Source organism: Acanthaster planci, linkage group LG09, assembly GCF_054643075.1.
Source record: "Acanthaster planci isolate LZ-2023a linkage group LG09, COTS_SCS, whole genome shotgun sequence".
Lineage (NCBI taxonomy): Eukaryota > Metazoa > Echinodermata > Asteroidea > Valvatida > Acanthasteridae > Acanthaster > Acanthaster planci.
In genome coordinates this window covers 6,583,566-6,605,995 of record NC_141785.1, presented here as the reverse complement: position 1 = coordinate 6,605,995, position 22,430 = coordinate 6,583,566, and the positions used below count along the sequence as shown (strand labels likewise).

At 39.5% G+C, this 22,430-nt stretch overlaps 2 protein-coding genes across 3 annotated transcripts in view; one reads left to right on the top strand and one right to left on the bottom strand.

Moving 5' to 3' along the window:
* The first annotated feature begins 9 nt into the window (after positions 1 to 9).
* Positions 10 to 13,972, top strand: LOC110989079 (uncharacterized). Its single transcript, XM_022253193.2, has 6 exons — positions 10 to 317; positions 1,650 to 1,836; positions 6,066 to 6,107; positions 8,800 to 8,917; positions 9,304 to 9,523; positions 9,701 to 13,972. Exons 1-6 carry the CDS (start codon positions 236 to 238, stop codon positions 11,929 to 11,931), a joined length of 2,880 nt encoding a protein of 959 aa, XP_022108885.1. The 5' UTR covers positions 10 to 235; the 3' UTR covers positions 11,932 to 13,972.
* Positions 13,973 to 14,160: 188 nt separating this feature from the next.
* The window catches only part of sgsm1 (small G protein signaling modulator 1), a 30,627-nt gene continuing 22,357 nt past the window's right edge, over positions 14,161 to 22,430 (bottom strand). For both annotated transcript variants that reach the window (XM_087141763.1, XM_087141764.1), the window contains 5 exons: positions 20,886 to 21,093; positions 20,608 to 20,717; positions 20,189 to 20,285; positions 19,626 to 19,793; positions 14,161 to 18,260 (listed from right to left, as the gene is read on the bottom strand). In XM_087141763.1, the coding sequence (XP_086997889.1) occupies positions 18,172 to 18,260; positions 19,626 to 19,793; positions 20,189 to 20,285; positions 20,608 to 20,717; positions 20,886 to 21,093 (672 nt within the window). In that variant the 3' untranslated portion in view covers positions 14,161 to 18,171. The remainder of the gene's footprint in view (positions 18,261 to 19,625; positions 19,794 to 20,188; positions 20,286 to 20,607; positions 20,718 to 20,885; positions 21,094 to 22,430) is intronic.

Below are 22,430 nucleotides of genomic sequence, written 5' to 3'. Positions count from 1 at the left end.
TGACCATAGGCTGTGCCTTTCATGCGTATGGTTAACGTATACCGTTTCGCGTTATGTCATGAAATTTTCCACATACACAACTGCGTAGTTCCCCGCCATCTTTGCGATCGGCCACGAAACTCTAATCTTTTCGTCAATTTTGGACTTCCAAAAACACCATTCGAAGCCTGAAATCAAAGGGATTCGGAGTTGTGCTATTCTTGGCCAAGCTTTGGTGCAAATCGAGGCCACAGCTATGAGCATCGAGACGCTTTTGGAGGCTGCCAAGTTCGTGGAGTGGTCCGATCAAATCGGTCATTCAGCACGTGGACAAAATGGTAATATGGGCGGATGTCGAATTGTTCCATGTTACAGTGATAGCTCACACCAACAAGTGTTGCCTCATTCCATGCTCATTCACAATACTCGTCTATGGCCCTAATAATTTTTAAGGTTGTAAGGTATTTAAAGAAATCATTTTAGATGAATGAATGTAGGATTATAGGGGCCTAGGCCATGTTAGCTCAGTGATCATCAGAAAGGCCGTGTCATCATGGTCATCATGATGATGTGACCTTGTTTTTTTTCACTGAAATTGAATATTCATTGGGCCTTACGCTAAAAATAGAATGTATGTAGCGAGCTGACGTTTAAGTTGTACATGTACTCATTCCAAACCCTTGCTGCACATGTTTTTAAATGCTCAACTCTGCTGAATTAATACAGGTACATGTGATGTAAACAAGTACCAATATCCATACAGTACATGTTCATTTTACTGTGCTTACTCTCTTTGTTAAAGTATAAACATGGTAAATAATTTTTAGAGGCCAATGGGCAAACAGCAATGACTGGAGAACCAGAGTAATTTGCATAATTCGTGTGACTTTTGGAAATTTGTGATGCAGCTGATGTTTATAATGTTCTTTAAAATGGTTCAAACTTAAATGGACACTGTTTTCACTAAAGAATATAAATGCCCATTTCTCAGTATTGACATTTCAAACAGTCCAGAACGATTTTTTCTTTTGCATTTTCTGTTACTTTGCAACATATTTATCTTCTTTTGCAACATATTTTCTTCCAACAAAAGTTTTCACTATAAATGCAATTTTTAGATATGGTGAAAGCTCCTTCGGACATTGAGGAATCAGAAAGGAATATCCATGTACCATCTTATTAAAAAAGCAGCCATTACCCCTTTCAAAATTAACCCACATGAGAAGTTATTTTGTACGCCATGCATATTTGGCCTATACAGCTTCAGTTTCGAATATCCAGATTTTAAAAAACAGCTTTTGAAATAGCATATTTTGCTAATATTACAATAACTTAACAACGAGTCCTTGTTATTGCTATTATAATCAACAATTTCTGTTAATGACACCAAGGATTCCTCAAAGTGCCCTACATGTAGGTAATGTAGCTCACAAGCCTGAAGAAACCCGTAGAGAGGAGACAGTAAGAAGCAGTTACAGTTTTAGAGGTGGAAGGAAAATCCTAGAGGAATATTCTGGGTAAAAGCTACCCTGGAATCAGGTAGGGACAGAAAACCCAATCCACATATGGACTGGGCCAGGAATCGAACCTCGGACCACAGAAGTGAACCGCTACGCCAACCTGACCCCTTTATTGTGTCACACAAATTGTATTGATATTTTTCTTTCTAGATCCAGAAGTGCTTGGCCATAGCCACAATGGCCAAAGCATGGCTTTCAGCGGCCCCAGCTATGTTGCTGTGTCCAGCAGTCCATCATCCTCTCCTGGATCAAATAAATCCAGTCCAGTAACATCAAGTAGACAACAAAATGTGTCCAGTTCCAACACAGACACATTGGATGAAGGAGATGACAAGAGGTAAATAGACCATACACGGCTTCTCATTTGCTGAAGCTTTTCCCTGTGAGTTAAGTATGAATTCCAGATGAAAATGCTTAACAAAATTGTTTTGTAAATGTCTCATGTTTCAGCCTACAAAATTTCCAAAAATTTATATTTCCAGTCAAGTGCAAAGTTGACGTTTAAAATATCCCTCAACCTTGGAGTTTTACACATTTGATACCGAAGACTTGCATGTATCTTGCATATACAGTGTATATGTATTCAGAAGTCTGATGACTTCTTTACTTCTGAGTAGTTCGAACAGATTACCTCAGAAGACATACGCTTAGTAATTTGTGAATCAGGGGTTTAGATAACTTTCTTCAAGCCATGAGTACAAAATACCAACTTCTTTGCTTAGAGTAGAGTACAGTACTCTTTTACCCTCAGTTTTGTTAAGTATCGTACTCTTCTTCATGAGAGGGAGAGTACTGTACTCCCTGAGAGGGGAGAAACTGAGTACCAATGTGATGTGAGTTTGTCCTTTTGCCTCAGGAAATATAATAATAATAATCTCTTGAAAAACACGATAAAAAAAACCAGCGCTTAGTGATAACCATTACCTCATGACACCAGAGACAAAATTGCACAAGCCTGTATCCGCCCATGTACGGCTGCACTGGTGTTGCTATGCGGACGCCATGTTGACTGCCCACCGTGCACACACGCCCGGCGGTGGCCATTCAGAAAATCATGGAGCATTTTATCATTCAGTGGTCAGATGCACTTACACTCATGATCTAAACTTCAATCTTTCTACAGTGTTTCAGACTCAAATTTACCAAAAGTGATACCTGGTTTCTTGTTAGATGTACCGGAAAGCCACTGAAACACCACTTGAAAAACACCCATGTTTAGCAAATCAATACTTGCAGAAAACTTCAAGTTTAACACACAACTTTCAATGAGGAGTTCAAGCAACTCAAACCCTATCCATTCATGCAAAAATAGATGAAACTAGTGAGGTCCCCATGGGCTAGAAATCACTTTCACTGCATTGTGTCTTTGGGGAGTCTGGTGACCATGTTTTGTACATTAAAAAAATGATCCATGCACAAACCCATGCGCAGTAGCCCATTTTGGTCTATAACATGCTTCGCTTTGGGTCTTATGCATATGCCAATATGCATGTTATCCCTGGTGAATAATTTGTTTTAATGAACCATTTACATATGAACATGTTCTTCAAATGCACTTCCTTAATTGATTGGTGACGAATTACAATTTGAAAACAGGAATCAGATTTGTGTTTAATTTATATTGTCATTACACGTATAAAGTACAATGCAGGCCTACACATGAGTACATGTACATGTTCATGGAGGTTGATATTTTATGGATCCATTTCATCGACTGATCAATCAAGTGATAAGTTTTACTCTGTAAGTACACACACTTTTACATGTTGGACAGGATTCTCAGTAAAGCTTCCTAAAACCATCATTAGCTAGGGCTGTGCTGAATATCTGATTGATTATCAGATATTTCAGAATTTGAATATTCAAATGCAAAATTCATGAAAAGGAAGGGAGAATTTTCATTTGTTTTAAATGAGAAAAATTGCACCATGGAGGTTTGATTCAAGCAGATTCAAATGAAAAGTGACAGAATGATATACATGTATCTTGCATTGATTCAGATTTACTATTCATTAATAATGTAAGGACTCGAGACTGTCAACAGGGCAAGAAGTAGTGTTCACCTGTTAGATCTTACTAAATTGTGACTGGAGATGGTCCTGTAGGTGAGAAGCTGTTATATTGATTATACATGTAATGCACAAATGTGTGCATTATTGCAACTGATTTTTTATGTGATTTATTCATCAACAATCTGCTGTTCGGTACAGCCGGGTATTCGAATTGAAGGTCGAATATTCCAATAGTGAATTATTCGAATTGACTCATCCTATCATTAATATTTTGAGATCACTTTTCATAGAAATAAGGCCAATATATAACCTACATGTATTATTCACTGTCTCTTCAGAGTAACAAAGCAGGGAGGAATTGAACAGGTCACCATGACGACGGTTCAGTAAATGATATCTCAATGTGAATTTCAGATCCTGCCTATAACCAGGAAAATCTCTGTGACCACTATGAACATGTAGAAAGCAGGATTCAAAAATCAATAAAATCAATTTTAATGAAACAATTGAGATAAAAGTTGAACCACTGATCTCCACATACTGACTTGATGGAATTCATGCCTATTGCCATGCTCGTATAAAGCAACTATGGCTTGATTTTTGAGGACCTCTAAAGATTGCTGCATCTACATTGGGTGCAGTATGTATGTACAGGGTACTGTGTGTACATGTACATGCCTACATGTATGTAGCATACAAACTGACTATAATTTTTCCGTGTTTGCAAGAAGTAATGAGCAAAAACAAGGTACATAAGGAGGTAAAGATGCATGAAAATTTGACCTACAGGTAAATATCCCTGCCAGGGCAGGTTGGTAGAATAAGTCCACATGAAATGGCTTGCAGTGACCGTGTTATGACAGCCATCTGTGATTGAGATCACAGACAACTACTGACAATGCACAGGTGCACAAGCTCACAATGGGAAGTTTAATTTGGGTAAATTTTGGGACTCCCAAGATGTCACTTGGTGAATTGATTCATCCCTTGACTTTGATGCACTCAAGACAGTTAAGGTAGGTTTAACTTTCAAGTACGTCGTAAAGCAGCAGTCTCACACATTTTTGGACCAGAAGAGGGCAGTATTCACCACTTACACTGTACATGTACCAGATATGTACATGTACATGTAAGGAAATCCCTGACAGTCTATCAATTAGGAGGAAAACATACACATTTTTAAAACTATAAACTCGATGTGTATATTCTCATGCTTCATGTACATGTACATGTAATGGCAACATGTAACCAAGGATGTCACTATTAGCCCTTACCAAGTGGGCTTGTAGTTCAGTGTTTACATGTACAAACATGAAGCACATTTAAAATTCATGAACATGACATGTACATTTGTATGCATTCATGTACGTGTACCTGTAGGCGTGTACAGTTGTCCTTTAAATACAGTACATTATACATGTATGTTTGCACATGGATACATGTACATGTGTGTACCTGTTCCATGTACACCGATATCATACATGCAGAAACCTTTTGCCATGGGCAAAGAAAGTGCGACCATGATTGCCCATGTACTGTGCATGTTACAACACTGTAAATGACTCATCTGATCATTAATTATCTGTTTCAAAGGGAGTCTAAAATTATACATGTCTGTACATGTGTATACTGCAAGCCTTCCATTGCATGTAGTTCAACAAATATTGCCATCATACATTTAGATTTATTCCACTTACACATACAAATTTTCAGTTGCCTTCATCGTGAAATTGTACTTTGCAATGAGACTTGGCAGGATAAGGAACAAATCTGTTTTGTTAGTTACATGTAGTAACATGACTTTTGTGCAGCTTCTGACTTCTGATTATTGTGAAATTGAAATCCCATGGTGAAAAACTAAGAGAATGTTTTGGATGTTTTTGTGTGCAGTCATCTGTTACCAGGACGGAGTTGCATGTACAGGAAAAATGTTTGAAGGCAGATCGGTGCTGTTTAATTGGCTAGTAGCATTTGTAAGGAAAGTGACAGCTTTGAAAACAAATTGTGCCAGTTGTGAAATAAAACATACCATACAAGGAAGGCTCCACACATGCTGTGTTTCTCTTTCCAGAGTATTCTTTAAGAGTAGCTGCAAAGCAAAGTTATTATTCAAAGAACAAACAAATAGAAATCCAAGATCACATTGTTTACCCTTCAACTTCAAATGCCCTTCTTTTGCCTGGGTTAAAGTACACTCGGATTGCTCAGTTATGAAGTTCAGACATTTATTTACCAACATGCAGAAAGTTGCACTTCACTTTGTTTCAAATGAAATCTGTCCCAGGCATTTGTAACTTTTTACATTTGTATTCATTGTTTCTCATATTTTGATGGTTTTTTCACATTTCAGTCAATTAATTAGAAGTCATTTTATGAAGTTGAAAGTACAGATGGACCTGTTATTGGCTTATGGTGTGCACAGACTTGTAACACATTCGTTTCAGAACATAACCTAGGGCTACATATTTGTAATGTATGTTTGTAGTCCAAGAAAAATGCAGTCTTTATGATTAATCTCAACAATAACAATTTTCTGGTTTCCCTCGGTTCACAGGTCTGGCACAAGGGAAGTTCATAATAAACTGGAGAAAAACAGGTAATGCTTCACAGTACTAAACCATTGACATTAGAGAAAAGGGTGTGTAACATGCACATCTGCAGCACAGATCAATTGTGGATTGTTGGCCACCCAAAGGAGCAAGATCAAAGTTGCAAAGAAAATACCAGAGAACAGAAATAAGATTTCCACAGAATTTAATTATATTAAACAAATAAACCAAATATAAACAAAAGTAAAGAACAAGACTAAATTACATGAATAATTAACCTAAATGTAATCAAAACCAATTGAAATTAACTCCGCTTACGGAGTGTAAATTAATTCAAATTAAACCAATTACTAAATTAGGTAAATTAATAAGAGCCAACCAAATTCTTGCAAAATAAATAAACAAATAATTCAAATGCTTTCAACTTAATCATATGGTGTGTATCCTCAAACTTAAAAAAATAAGACTTTCATAATTTCTTTTAAACTTCAACTCCTCGATTCCTTTTCCTCTATTCAAATATTCTCATCTTTTCCAATCACAAGTGTGGCAAGTGTCAATACATTAATTTCAAACAACTTATTGACTGATCGATCAGGATTTTAACAATATTTATAAATATCTATGGTGGGCCCACTAACTTTTGATCTGCACTTCCCACGATCCTCGGTTGTCCTCTGGTCATCACTCGGAAGTGGCTGCTGTTCTCTGACCTCACTTGGCATCTCTACATCTGACCGCTGGCCATTATCAAACAATCCTTTCGCTTAGCAGGACTTTCTGAGGAAGCTGCCAAGATGGCCTCAAAGAGCCAACGCTAATCTATGGGCAACATCTACGACTTCAGACTACGACATTGTACATGTATTTCATGGTGTGTAGAACAAAATTTTGCTTTGACCAAAGTTTCTGTGACTGTAGTGGCTGACGACTTCATGCATCTGTTTAAGTCATGTTTACAGGTCTTAACCATCCACAACTTCAAGTACCATTCGGCCATCGCAGCTGTACATGATGGCTTCACAGATGGTCAGACCATGTCTGACAATGGGGCCCTTAGATACATGTACCTCCAGGGCGTCCCCATACAAAGAGACTTATTCCTGCCTGGGACTTGTCAGCCATTCTTCAACTACTGACCAGTGCCCCCTTCGAGCCACTCAGTGTAGCACCACTATTCATTTTGATGGTGAAGCTGGCCTTCTTGTTGGCAGTTACTACCTCACGATGAGGCAGCGAACTCAAAGCCTTATCCAACGCTGATGGCCATATCCGATGGGAACCCCACTGCGACCGCCTCATCCCAGCGCTGGGTTTCCTCACCAAGAACAAGTCATCCTTCTTTCACCCTCCCGATATATTTGTGCCGGACATTACCAAGCACACTGGGACCCCAGATGACAAACCCTGGTGCCTGGTGCAAACTCTTAAGTGGTACCTGGTGAGAACTAAACAACTTAAAGGTACAACATCGCAGCTATTCATCACGACAATAAAACACTGTAGCCAGATGGGCAGTTTCGGCCATCAAGTTTGCTATAAACCAGACTGGCTCATCGCTCCAGCAAATCAAACGCAGTGCCTCATCAGGGCTCATGACATCCGGGCTGTATCAACCTCCTGGGCCTACTTCCAGGGTGTGCTGTGGACAAGTGGTCTAGATTTGGATAAAGAAATGCTCAGATGGGAAGAATTAATACGTTTTGTGGGTTGGATGCGCGGAATAAAAACAGATTGGCTGTTTTGCTGGGAAAAAAATCAAAATCGTGTGTAATCCAGATTTGGATACAAACTTTGGTAGGCTCTGAATAAAAGAAAGACATATGTATCAGTGCGACACAGAAAATTAAAACCACTCCTGATTCAGGTTGGGATAGAAACTTTCCTGGGTTGGACGCTCGGAATAGGGAAAGAACATTTAGCGACGGGGCAGAGAAAAATGAAAAACCACACTTGGTCCAGGTTTGGATAGAAAAGAAATGTCGAGATTGGAAGGATAAATATTTTTGGCGGATGGATGGCTGAAATAAAAGGGAAAATGTGACAAAATCGTCAACAGATTTGTGTCGCCTGTAGCATGCAAACAATCTTCACAATTTTTTGGCAGGTCTCCTGTGCTAGTAGTCACACTCGATTGGCGCACAGCAACAATCACACTTCACGTCACAATCACTCCTTTCATTTTCACTCCTCGGGCTCATCATTCATTCTTAACATGGCTCATTCAAAAGTAAAGGAAATACTCACAGGTGTTCTCTTTGAAATATCTTCATTTACAAACTAAAGAGACTTATCTCAGTCTCGCTGTTGGCAAAAAATACATCAAACCCTGCAAAAGTAAATGGCATAAAACAGACATACTATGCAAAAGGAAATCTCAGTATAGCATCAGATGTGACAGGGTACTTTTTATATTCAAAAGAAGATTCATTTTTATCAGATGGTGTAAGTCAAGTAGACATCATTTAAAATGATGTAAAACATCTACATGTTGTACCTAGACGTACAGTCATGGAGATTATAAAGTATACACTTCAGTGTTTCTGTTTATGTAACTTCGTTCATGTGCATGTACATAAAGGTGTAAATGAATGTTTTTCATCATTTTTCAAGAAGGCCAAATAATGTCTACATGTAAGTCAAGGTTTTGTATGATCAAGAATTGAAAGAATACCTGCTGTAAGTAAACATAAAAATGGGTAAAACAAATGTTAACAGCATTGCGTATTTTCTTTACAGACGCGCCCAGTTGAAGGAATGTTTTGACAATTTACGTGACCAAATCCCCAACCTGGACAACAAGAAGTTGAAGCCATCAAATCTGAGCATTCTCCAAGGAGCTTTGAGATACTTACAGGTGAAATTACTGACACAAGTAAAAAATTGTGTTTCAGAGGATTACTTAGATTTATGATCCACACACGAACTACTCAAGAAACAACTCATATTGGCAGATATAACAGTCATTAAATATTTATCTTTGTCTTTGGCCGAAACCTCTTAATTTTTCTTCCTCTTCTAACCTATTCCAAGAGAAAAAGATGATTTTAATGAGCATTTTAGGACTTAAAAAGTTGACGTTCTGTAAAATTATAGAGCTTGCTTTGTTCACCCATCTAGAACCTTTCTACATGTACGTAGACACTGGTTATGGACCCCAAACATACTGTACACTTCCAGACTGTACCCCTGGTATTGTTATGGCAGTCTTAATCTGTGATTAGATTGTTTTTTTATCACCAGGCCCTGAAAAGGAAAGAACGAGAACTCGAGTATGAGACAGAGAGGTTAGCAAGGCAGAAGATACTCTATCAAGAGAAGCTTGCAAAACTCAGTGGATGTTCCTTGCCCCCCTGGAAGAAGGCGGAGCCAGAACCAAAGGAGGAGGAGGCAGAAAATGAGATGCAGGATGACAAGGAAGATGATCGAGAGTCTGTCTCAACAAGCACTTCAACTGCATCAGGTTGGAGCAGTTTTCTTTCACCATAACAGTCATTAATCTGTCACCTGTATAGATAAGACCAGAGTTTGTAGAGGAAGGGCAGTGTTTCCTATAAGAGGAAGCCATCACTGTACCATCTTTTTCACATTTCCTGGTTGCTTTTTACTGATAGTAGTTTTGAATTGTTTGTGTTTACAGAAGCAGAAGAAGAAGAAAGGAAATCCAGAGCTCAGTCTCCAGAGAGCAAGTCAAGCCCTGTAGTTCAGGGATCAGAAAAGTCCAACCCTTCAGCAGTCAGAACTGGCCCCTTGAAGGATCGTGTTATCAAGGTTACTCAGTCTGTCAAGGAACAGTCAGGACCTTTTGTCATCAGTCGTCAGATTGTCACCCGTGTGCCCATGTCAACTTCTGCCACAGCTTCACAGCAACAGCAGCAGGTTGCTGCTCAAATGCCTCACCAGCTGCAAGGTGCCAACCATAAGAAAGCAACCAGCCAATTACAGACAGCACAGGGACCTGCAGGTCAGACACAGTCCATGGTGGTTGGGACCAACCCACAGCTTACAATTACAAAAGAATCTGTTCCACAGCGACCACCAGAGACAATGACCCAACGAGTCGCAGCGACCCAAAAAGTTGTCATCCGACCTCCATCTGCAGCTCAGCTCATTAAAACACAACAAACACTAACCCAGAAACCAAGCAGTGCTACACAATCCACAATACTGAAGCAACCCACATCAGGTCCAATGCAGCCATCATCTCTTCCCCAAGTCATTAGGCAGTTTGACAGTCACTCTACAGCAGTATCTGCTGTGCAAGAACACTTGAAAAACAAAGCTCAAAGTAAAATACCTCAGCAACAGAAAAATCCTGTCAGGACAATTTCAACTACAACAATGACAACAGAATCCACAGCCTCATCCAAGGCAAACATACCTGTAGTAAGCACAGCAGCAGTTGTTACGAGCTCAACTGGTGTCTCCAGGCAAACAGTCAGCCAACTCCTTGGTAAACAGTCCATGGTTATAAGACAACCAGTTCGACGAACAGACAACAAATTAATTGTCCAAAGAGTTTTACCGCACCCATTCAGTCCACGCCCTCAAACGGTGGATATTATGCCCAAATCTCCAACAGCTTTGTCCAGTAGTGACTCCGTCAAGTCAAAGACAAACCAAGCCACTCCAACATCCATCACTGTGGTTACCTATAAAGATCTACCTCCCAGTATCACCACCAGCATTATGTCAGGTTCCGTTCCAACAACTAGTAGTAACATAGCTACGAATGTTTCAAAACAAAGTGTACTCACCTGCACAGTCCAGCAGGCGACACCATCAGCAGATGCAAGAAACCTTATCAGTCATAGCGTCATGTTGTCATCGGTTCCACACTATCCTCCCACTGCAGGATTTGCAGCCACCATGCTGAGGCCTAACCCTAGCATGTTGACTGCTGCTAATGCAACTCTGTTGAACCAAGCAATGGTAGCAGGTCCTAGGAACGTCACTTCACAGTTGACTTTTCCAGGAAGTAAAGACAGCAGCCCAGGGAAATTGCAGTCACCAGCTTCAGGTGCTGTGTCATTCTTCCCTACTGCTGTAACTCAAGCCAGAGTGTCCACAGTGTCACACCTAAAAGTGCCGTCGCTGTCCTATACCACTCCTATGACCCCTGTTCACTCATTTCTCCCCCCAGGGCTGACATTACAGCCTGCCCTTACTCAGGTGCTCTTTACACAACCACCTAATGCAGCTTACACCTTGGCCAATTCAACACCGGCTCAGACTCTTGTTAACACCACTCAGTCTCATCAGACTGTTATCAGACACCCATTAGCAGCGACAGCTGGAGCACAGCTGCCTCAAGTTGTCACAACAATGGCTACAGCTATTGTAAGTAGCACCTGTAACGCACAGACATCAGTTGCCATGACATTACCCCCAGTTGTCACAATTGGAGCCCTTTCTCTCAATCCATTGCTGGGTACCAATAGGGCTCTTGTTACTGCGCCAACATACACCACTCTTGGTCAGTATCCCCACCGGTTCCCATTCGCTGGGCAGGTTCCCCTCATCTCTCCAGTGGCATTTGCCAGCAATCCTAGCAATGCAGCGCTACCAGTGACTTCTGTTGGTAGCCCTGCTTCAAACAATGGGAAAGCATCCAATGGTGTGATAGTACACACTGTGGCTGTCCCTGCCGGGATGCCAGTTACCAGTTCTTGGCTTGACACTTCTAATGTAAGTAACGGAATACCAGTGAAAGATTTGATGCTCACTGCACCAGCAACATCAGGATCAAGCGTTATCATGGGAACAACTCAGCCAGCAGTAACAACTGTTCCAATCAGTTCACAAGAGGGCAGTGTTGATGATAGCAAAATCGGTTCAGAGCCCTCAGTTGTAGTGACAAGTAGCAATTAAAGCTGCTTGTCACAACTACATATACATAAAATGTATTGAATTCATTAAGTTTCATGTAGGCACCGTCAATATCATATTTTGGCCGATACCGATGTATCTTTTTTATATCAATATTATCGATATATCAAATTTTATTCATTTTAATTTTCAAGGTATTAAAACAGGCGTGAATTGCTGTTCAATTGTTCTAAGGGTACACCCCTACACCGTAATGGTGTGATCCAATTCACTTTGGCGACATGTTCTTGCATCTGTATTGCATATGTTGTCTGCATGGGATGGGATGCTGCCGTGCATAGCGATATCATCAGCACGCGGTGCTAGCCTACTTCCGTTTGGTTAGCAAATCATTCTCTGTTTTGGAGGATAAATTTTGTGATTTTTTTAGGCAAAGTGTACAAAGTGCGAGACTGAGATAGGTGACTGAATTTATTCTTCAAATGTCGCCGCATAAGCCGCCTGGAGTATAAGCTACAGGGATATTTTTCACTCAGCGTGAAAACCAACGTAAGCCGTAGCTTATAGAAAATTACAGTAATGTGACGATGCACTTTTCTATTTTTTAATAAAGTTTGTTCTTCGGTAGTGATATTTTCGATGTATTTTATTGATGTAGCAATGTTTTCGAAGTCGCGATATTTTTGATATTTCTCCAAAATCTGATATTTTCAATGTGTCGTTATTACCAAATAACTAACATCAGCAATATCGATACCAATCCCATATCGATAATATTGATATATCGACGGTGTTTACCTTCATGCAATATAATTAACTGCCTGCAGGTGACTACATACACTGCATATGTTAACTGTTTTGTTTTTGTGTTTCTCTGCTTTTTACATTTGGCTCTGAAAAGTTTTAAAATTGAAATTTTAGGTACATGTATGTGTCATATTTGTTGCTGAAGTTATAAAATATACATGTACATGTGTGTACCACACATTTTCTGTAAAATCTCATTGCACAGATATGTGAAATAATTGACATTTTCTCGATTGAAAAAAGCCTTTTCTCTAAGCATACTTAGCATACTAAGCACCCATTGGCATACATGTACATGTAGCTGAATATATTTTAGGTCTCTTAAGACCTACGCTAATATCCAGTGTATGATCAATAATGGTTTTTAAAACCCACTCTATTATCTTGTTGTTGCATTGTTTGTCTGCCAGTTGTAGGCAGTTGGTTGGTGAGTAGGTCACTTTTCAGATCTGTCAATATGTAAAATACATTTCATACTTCTGTCAAGTACAAAAAGTGTGTAATGCGACATTAAGAACTAGTTAGACTGTCTTGCGGAACATCATGAGAGTATACCAAAATTCTGGAGAAAACTGTACATGCTATTTTTGTATTGTTCTGTAAGAATGGATATCCAAAGAGAGTATTTTTGCATGTACATTGTATCTCTTGCAGTACAGTAGTGTCCACAGTGTTGGTCCTCACAAAATACAAGAAGTAAATCAAGTAAAAAAGCAATTCAGCCTCAAAGGAGACTCTGGCTCTGACGTGACGTTTTTGTGCACAACATATTCATCAACTTAAACATCTACATATAAGCACGTGTTCATTTCAAAACCAAATTTGTATCACCTTAACTTTGGTGAAAAAATCTGTGACTTTTGTCAGAGAAATCACAAGTTCAAATCTACATGCGGCTTTGTACACTTTTCTTAAAAGTAATACATATTTACGAAAAGTAGTTTTGGGGACATACCATTCTTCTTGAAAGATTGGCTTTCACATATTTGTTGGAGGTTTGGAAGGCAAGTTTTCTTGAAAATGAAACATTGGGCTTGCCTTAAAGGCGTGGCATACCAAGAATTGTGATACTTTTGCAAAATATTAAATACAGTGTGATGATCTTCACAAGTAAAGATTGTATAATCTTTGTACATTTGATGTAATTGTTTACTATCAACTGTGTGTACATGTATTTCATTGTACAAACATAATGCAAGTACATGTATTTATTAAGATAGAAAGTCATCAGATTTATGAAGCAGAAGATAAATAAATTATATTCAGAAGAAAATAATATGCATTTATAAGTATCGACATGATTCCTCGTCTGAAAATACATTATGACACGTACCAGCAAAACCTCTCACCCTGTGTGTGACATTTCAGCTTGTAACTCAGAAGTCAAAATTTTAAGAGCTCTTGTTTACAAACATAAAACACAAATCAGATGGAAAATAACTTAAAAGTACAGTGAATCAGGTGTTTTTTCATACATAAATATTTATTACATTAACATTAGTAAATACATGTGCATATACTGTACATACAAAGCAAACAATCATTTGAATGTCGATTTCAGAATACAATTTGTTGAATCGGAATGGCAACTGTAATAATATTGCACGTATCAAGTTTTTATAAATGTAAGCATTCCCTCCTATAGCAGTGGGAAAAGTCATTTTGCAGACGTCAAAAGAAAAGACTTGCAGATCTTTTAAATATACATGCACAGCACTTGATGTCTTCAGCTGGGTGGTGGGAACAGAGCCATGTTCCATCACCGTCCTTTTTGTTCCAGTTGAGTATCGTGAATGAGATAATGAGCCATTGACTCGGTTTTCAAGTGACAAGTTGTGCCAATACAGTCCCCTTTTTAACAGTTGAATCTCGTTAAGAAGAGGTCTTTCAGACTTGGCAAATTACCTCGTAATAACAGGAATCTTGTATTATCAGGAATGACGATGAAAAACAAAGGATTGGGACCGAAAGATTTCCTTGTTATAAGCAGAATCTTGTATGAACTTAACAAGGTTTGACTGTAATTGGCAGACATGAAATCTTGAATGTCATTTAAATGTTGATCATTGCCTACCCTCACACAAAGCCAATGAATGCCATTAACACCATTGATAGCATCATTCGCTAGCCATGGAAAGGAGTACATATAAACTGTTACAGAAAATGAGGTGAAGAAGTGTTGTAGAGATGTGTATGTTGGAAAAAGAGAAATGTTTGTTTTTTGTTTTATTTGTAATGGTTCCCTTGCAGATGACAAAAACCAAACAAATGTCATCAATCAGAATGATGAAGTGTAACTCAGAAGTTGGGAACAAAGGCAGACTAACTCCCAGGAATATCAGACCGGGAAAAGGAAAAGGTTACTCTTGTCAAAAATATGAATTTAAATTATCAAGTTTAGGCTGAACAAAATGACAGTACTTACATGTAGTTAACAGAAACAAATGTAAGTTTTCTTCACCCTATTCACTGATGTTTCACTTTATACTCAACTAAATAATATCTCAGATAAAAATCTACATCCGGCAAAATTGTTGGAATGACAATAGCCATAAAACACTGACGGGGATTCAAAGTTCTTGTGTTGGCAGGTACACAGTGCCATATTTGAAGTTGTCGGTATATTATTACGGTGGCTGGATTCTGTTCTATTAGGTGTCTTGAGTATGTGACATTTTTACACTATTATTTGATTAGTTACCATAGTAAACATACTTATACCCAACCTTTTGTAACATATACAAACCATGCTGCTATCCACAGTCGCTGCTTATCAGGACATGCTGAATTATTATACCCAAAATTTCCACTAATGTCAGTTTCATCTTCAATACATGCGTAATTGTAGTAGACATGAATTATATTTATCTTCATTTCCAGTTTTGAATTTTGTTTTCAGATAAACTTAACACAGCAATGACAAACATTGACGAATGCCCTTAATGAGCATGACCATTCAAACTCGGCAAAGTCAAGTACATGTAATTAACAGCTTTTTAACTCTCCTATGCTGAAGTCATTCTTTGGGTAACTTGGTGAACACCTCCAAGAAGCACAGCTGTGTTGTGTTGTGCACTGCACTGACAGTCCCTCACAGGAATATCAGATTGCACTTTTGTGCTGCCCAACAACTTCCCTTCACTGTTTCATGTGCATCATTGTGCAGTAAACCAAATGCAGTGAAGAGGACTGCACAAAAGACCCTGGGTCATTTTGTGCTGACAACCTACTGTGTACACACTGAACCTGTGCATGTTTGAGTTCCATATAGAAAATACATGCTCACCAGTGACTGTGGGCATTTGTGCACATCTGTGCTGTAAAACCAAAGGAGGGTTAAAATGAAATCTAAGTCTCCAAAGATTTTGGAAAGCATACTTTTCTCCAGAGAGTTCATTCAGCATCTCCTTTCTAGTCTCACATGTAAAGGTCATTCAAGTATTTTAGCCCATCTACAGCTTCAGTTCAAACAGCTCAACCCCAAAAGAATTTCCCTGATGACAAATGGCCAGCTGGCCATTTCTCCTTGACACTCATCTGCTTTATGGTTGATTCATTCAATCTGGATTGAGACACGTCAAAAACCCTCAGGATCCTCCAAGAACAAAACCCACTGGGTAATGAGTCAAGAGATTGGGTGTTACACAAACGCATCACCAGGGTTCATGCCTAACACCGTATTGTTCTGTATTCAATTATACTCCAACAGTTACTACTTCAACCTTACTTTTTACAATATCAAGTACTACTGCAGCAGATACATGACATAGCACTAGTACTGAACAATGGCACAGTTACAAAATATGGGAATATACCACAGTACTTTGGGCAATATTCACGTCATGAGGTGTACATTACATCTACTTCATTCTACGCATGTAACCTAAAGACCAATTCATACTTTCCATTAACAATGCTGTCATCACCACTTCAAGCAGCTGAGTTTTTGCAGCATTTCCCAAGTACAGTGTACATGTACTTCTGATTTCCTTTCAGTGTTTACAAAGTACGAACTGGTCATATTTACAATTTGACTGTATTTTACTTGACTGAGTGTTTCATCTTCAACAACATGGTCCTACACAAGGATATTTACCCAGTCGACGGTGTAAGGATACATAAAAACAAAAATATTCACATTAGGAATACTGTTCAACGTTCACCTAAAATGAAACTAATTCATGGAGAGAGTTTTTACACTGCAATTTAAGTGAATGGGATTTATGCATGCTACTAATTTTTATGTCAGAGTAATGGCAAGTACTAGTAATCATCCTTAAGATTTCTCATCAGAAAGACATCTAACACTGAATGATTTCTTCATCTAATTGTGGTAATAATCATCTGATTATAATCTTTACTCTCCTGAAATCATAGTCTTGCTTTTTCATGCTTCACTTCTTTGCAACAAGCGATCCAATTCTTCAGCAACCAATATTACCTTACAAACTAAGCCAGCTGATCAGCATCAAACACTGTGACGCTACTCAATAATCCAGTTTTTTCATTCACAAAAAAACTTCATTTTATGCATCAAGAGTTTGCATAATATAAAACTGGAAAAAAGAAGTCTTTAATGTTTGCGCATATGCACATGCCTCAAAGGAAACGAAATAAAGTTTGGTGAGCAAGAAACTCCCGAATGTCTTGAGATCCTCAGAATTCTTGTCATCTTCACTCCATATCAAGAACTTCATTTTCAAATATACCACACACATATTGTTCCTACAATACAACTCTCTTTACATCATATCTTATAAAATAACAAATGCCATCTCTAGACAAATTTATTAATAATTTTTTATTATATATACTGAAGTTCTAAAACCAACAGTAATTTAAGTACGTGAACACTTTGTGACAACACAGCTACATTTACAGTTTGATTCTTGCACTTCTTATTTTAAGTCGACATTTATCCAACATATAGACCTGGCTATATACAGACAACCATTTCCAGCACAATATGAAACTAAAACATTTAATGAATACAGTTATTTCATACCTATGACGGTTTCATTTCTTTTCAAAGCAGTGTAATGATAGTTTGCAGGACAACGGATATGAGAGAGAGTCACCTAGGTATGCTGGTATGAATCCAGCTGATGGCACTTAGATGTGTGATGCATAGGTATATGGTGAGGTGCAGAATGGTGACTTGGGTTAGGATGGTGAGATGATGAGGAGAAGGGTATGACTAGAGAAGAGATGCTACAGACAGCAAGATTGTGAATGACAGTGTCTCATGTAACAGCTTTCATAAGGAATAATATATCCTGGTGACATACACACATTAACCTGCAAGACAGTTCATTACTAGAAAATGTAACTTGGTGAAATTGACATAGGAATTCCATTCTAAACAAATCATCCAAGGTGAAACAATGATTCAATCAACAAATCTCTAAGGGTCTGTTCACCACTTTGTCATTTGTCAGGACTACCATACAGTCACTACCTGCAAGCGAAACCAATTTACTTGTTCTCTATCAGCGTCTGAACCCTGTACACCAAATCTCGAGCCACCTTCAGTATCGCCTTGGCATCATGTCTCTCCGCCATTTCTGAATAACACAGGGAAAACAACATCATTAATTGACATCAGCAAACTCCCAGGTTTAAAGAACAAACAGCTGGGGCATATATGTATACAGGTTTCAGAACAGAAGAAGCAAGCATTTATCTTGTAATTTTCAAGTGCTATCGGTCTGGTTTGGAGAGAACAGTGTGAAGTGTCGTGCAAGAGTTACTTTGAAAATTTCGTTACAGTAAATTCCCGTTATAGCACTCCCTGATACCTCTTACCGATATAAAGCTCTATTTTCATTTCCCACACTGCACACCCATTCACAGTACACATATTTATGTGGTTATAGCACCCCCGTTTATAATGCTTTTCGGGATATAACACTCATGAGTTTTGGCCCCCAGGAACCATAAAGTATTTGAAATGATTCTGGTTACACTCCTCTTTACCTTTGCAAATCAGATTCTGTGAAAATCAATGCACATGAAACTGCATCGCAAGGCTGCTGCGATTGGCCGACCTCAAGACACCAGTAGTAGCACTCACACAATTGTGCAGATATGCACTCGGCCAGCCGTCCATAGACACGAATACCATTCATACAGGGCGATTGCAAGAACGTGCTCACCACAGTAAGCCGTGCCTAGGCCACACATGGCGCAGTAATATTTTCTTAGACTGCTATTTATATCTAAACACTCATCAATGTCTGAGAATAAAAATTGAGTCGTTTGGATTTTGAGTTATTAAACGGAAGTCCCGCGTCATGAATTCACAAAGCACATTGTAGCAAATCTCGTCTTTTTGCCGATTGTGTTCAGTGTGACATATCGGGTCTGTTTTCACTTGGGTTTTCTGATGACATATCACTTTCTATGGTCACATGGTTATCAGAAGAAGTCAGCTATTGGACTGTCCATGCATGGGTACCTAGTAGCAGTTAGGATGTCACGGTGGGTGTGGATGCAGTGCATGTGCGGCGATGCAGCATGCACGAAGTGCCGTGGCGGTTTTCAAAGAGACTTGGTGGTGTTTTTGATCGGCGTTACAAAAACTTCCAGATAACCGGATGCACTGTTGTGCACGGTTAATATTCTGAAAATTACGGTACATACATGTACCAATGTGTACATGTAAACGTAATTTACATAGGCCTACATGACATGTACATGTATCTGTACATGTACACAGAATACATGCGCACATGTTGCACTTCCATCCAGTCAGTTATAGTGCTGGGCAGTTAAAGGCTCAATTCTGTTAGGTCCACCTGAGAGCGCTATAACTGGAATCTACGTACATACTTCATCCTCTCATTCAGTCTTACAATTACAGAGAAAGAGCACCTGCCAAGCTCGTTTCCATGGTTACAGTTCAATCTATTTTCCCCCGAGTCACTAACCATTGAAGAACTTGATGATATCAGTGAAGTCCATGTTATTGTCCAATATGATATCTCTGTAGTATTCTACCAATGCTAAGGCAATGAAGAGTACAAAGTCCCTGGAAGCACAATGCTTGGCTGCCCAGATGGTCTCCCAAACCACAAAAGTGTCATCATAGACAAGTTCTGATAGGAAGAAGACACAATACCACCAATCAGAGTCACTGTCAAATTGTACTGATCACTACAGAGGTTACAAATATCTACTAGTTATTTCAAAGTGACAATGTACACATAGATGCCAAACATATCCATATATTTAGTCACACAAATAACGTCTGAGATAATGCAGGCATTGTCAAAGACAAGCTCTGATTATAAAGCAAAAGGCTAGCAAGCCATCACATCATCTTCACTTTTATCACAGATTTCTTTGCCAGTGACTGTCTTGTACATGCAGGTATATTTTGGGGAGTTACTCCTATACTTCATTACACCAACTCTGCAAGAACTTGATTTTTCTTGCATAGTAATCTTGTAGAGTTGTGTCTTGTCAATTGCTCTCCTTGGTTTACACAAACCTCGCTTGAAGTCTAGCAAGAACCATCGATAGCAGAAGTAGAAATGAGTGTAGTCACCATTCTGATGCATCAACTCAAACATTTCTGAATCCAAGATCTACAATAAGCCAGACGGTAAGTGAATTATGGCAACGTAATTGTCTAGTACAGCAAACCATGAAGTTATGTGGGCCCACAACTTCTCACGTACAAAGCCAACCCTGCAGGATGCATCTAAAAACTTGCTTTCAAACTTACAGATTCTAAACCGTGTTTTCTCAAGTTAAACTCATAATGAACGTCAGCGTTATGAATGTGGATGAAGTACGCAAGTCACACACGTCAATTCACTTTGAGGGGCATGTGATTCGTTCTCATGACAACAAAAATGTTGAAAGGGTTTGATTTCTTTAGCGCATAGACTGAGCCTACTTTAATACCTGTATGAGAGACCTCATGTTGGCAAAGTGTGTGTCCATAGCTCCTCCATGGGGGAAGTTCTTACTCATTCGCTTCATCAACTCACAGAAGCAACTATATGTCTTTGCCTCTATTAAATCAAAAACAAAACAAAAATAGAAATGGTAAAGGTCGCAGACATTTGGCCAACCTCTTGAATTCACTAAGTACAGGAATTTGAGGAGTTAGGAAACAAGCTGATCACACCCACCGAAATACATGTAGAGACAGACACCCAATCAAACCCTGACAGACATACCGTCATCAATGATGACCAGTAATGGAGCCACCAAATCACACATTCCCTGGACGTAGCCAATTTCCAAGTGTTCCCAGACATAGCTGCACATGATATTGCGAAGTTTCTCTAGGTTTGCAGTGGTAAAGTAATGGTAGTTACGATCACATCGTTGCACGTCTTTGTCAACACGGTGCAGGTTTAGACTGAATGTATCCAGAAGCTCATTCTAAATAAAAAGAAGTCACTTTCTGGTATAAGTATCAAGAAAAAGCATGAATTAATGCAGTCAAGCAAACAAAATATCTTCATTTGATACCATCAAAATAACAAAAGCAAACTACAGAGGTGAGTCAAGTTTCCATCTACTTTTCCTAGCATCTATCTATCATACAATGTACAGACCATTGCTTCTCTCCCTAAGCTACTGTCTTACCGTATACACTCCTCCACTGCTCCTCTCTCTAAGCTACTGTCTTACCGTATACACTCCTCCACTGCTCCTCTCCCTAAGCTACTGTCTTACCGTATACACTCCTCCACTGCTCCTCTCCCTAAGCTACTGTCTTACCGTATACACTCCTCCACTGCTTCTCTCCCTAAGCTACTGTCTTACCGTATACACTCCTCCACTGCTCCTCTCTCTAAGCTACTGTCTTACCGTATACACTCCTCCACTGCTCCTCTCTCTAAGCTACTGTCTTACCGTATACACTCCTCCACTGCTCCTCTCCCTAAGCTACTGTCTTACCGTATACACTCCTCCGCTGCTCCTCTCCCTAAGCTACTGTCTTACCGTATACACTCCTCCGCTGCTCCTCTCCCTAAGCTACTGTCTTACCGTATACACTCCTCCGCTGCTCCTCTCCCTAAGCTACTGTCTTACCGTATACACTCCTCCACTGCTCCTCTCCCTAAGCTACTGTCTTACCGTATACACTCCTCCACTGCTCCTCTCTCTAAGCTACTGTCTTACCGTATACACTCCTCCACTGCTCCTCTCCCTAAGCTACTGTCTTACCGTATACACTCCTCCACTGCTCCTCTCCCTAAGCTACTGTCTTACCGTATACACTCCTCCGCTGCTCCTCTCCCTAAGCTACTGTCTTACCGTATACACTCCTCCACTGCTCCTCTCCCTAAGCTACTGTCTTACCGTATACACTCCTCCGCTGCTCCTCTCCCTAAGCTACTGTGTTACCGTATACACTCCTCCACTGCTCCTCTCCCTAAGCTACTGTGTTACCGTATACACTCCTCCGCTGCTCCTCTCCCTAAGCTACTGTCTTACCGTATACACTCCTCCACTGCTCCTCTCTCTAAGCTACTGTCTTACCGTATACACTCCTCCACTGCTCCTCTCCCTAAGCTACTGTCTTACCGTATACACTCCTCCATTGCTCCTCTCCCTAAGCTACTGTCTTACCGTATACACTCCTCCGCTGCTCCTCTCCCTAAGCTACTGTCTTACCGTATACACTCCTCCGCTGCTCCTCTCCCTAAGCTACTGTCTTACCGTATACACTCCTCCACTGCTCCTCTCCCTAAGCTACTGTCTTACCGTAT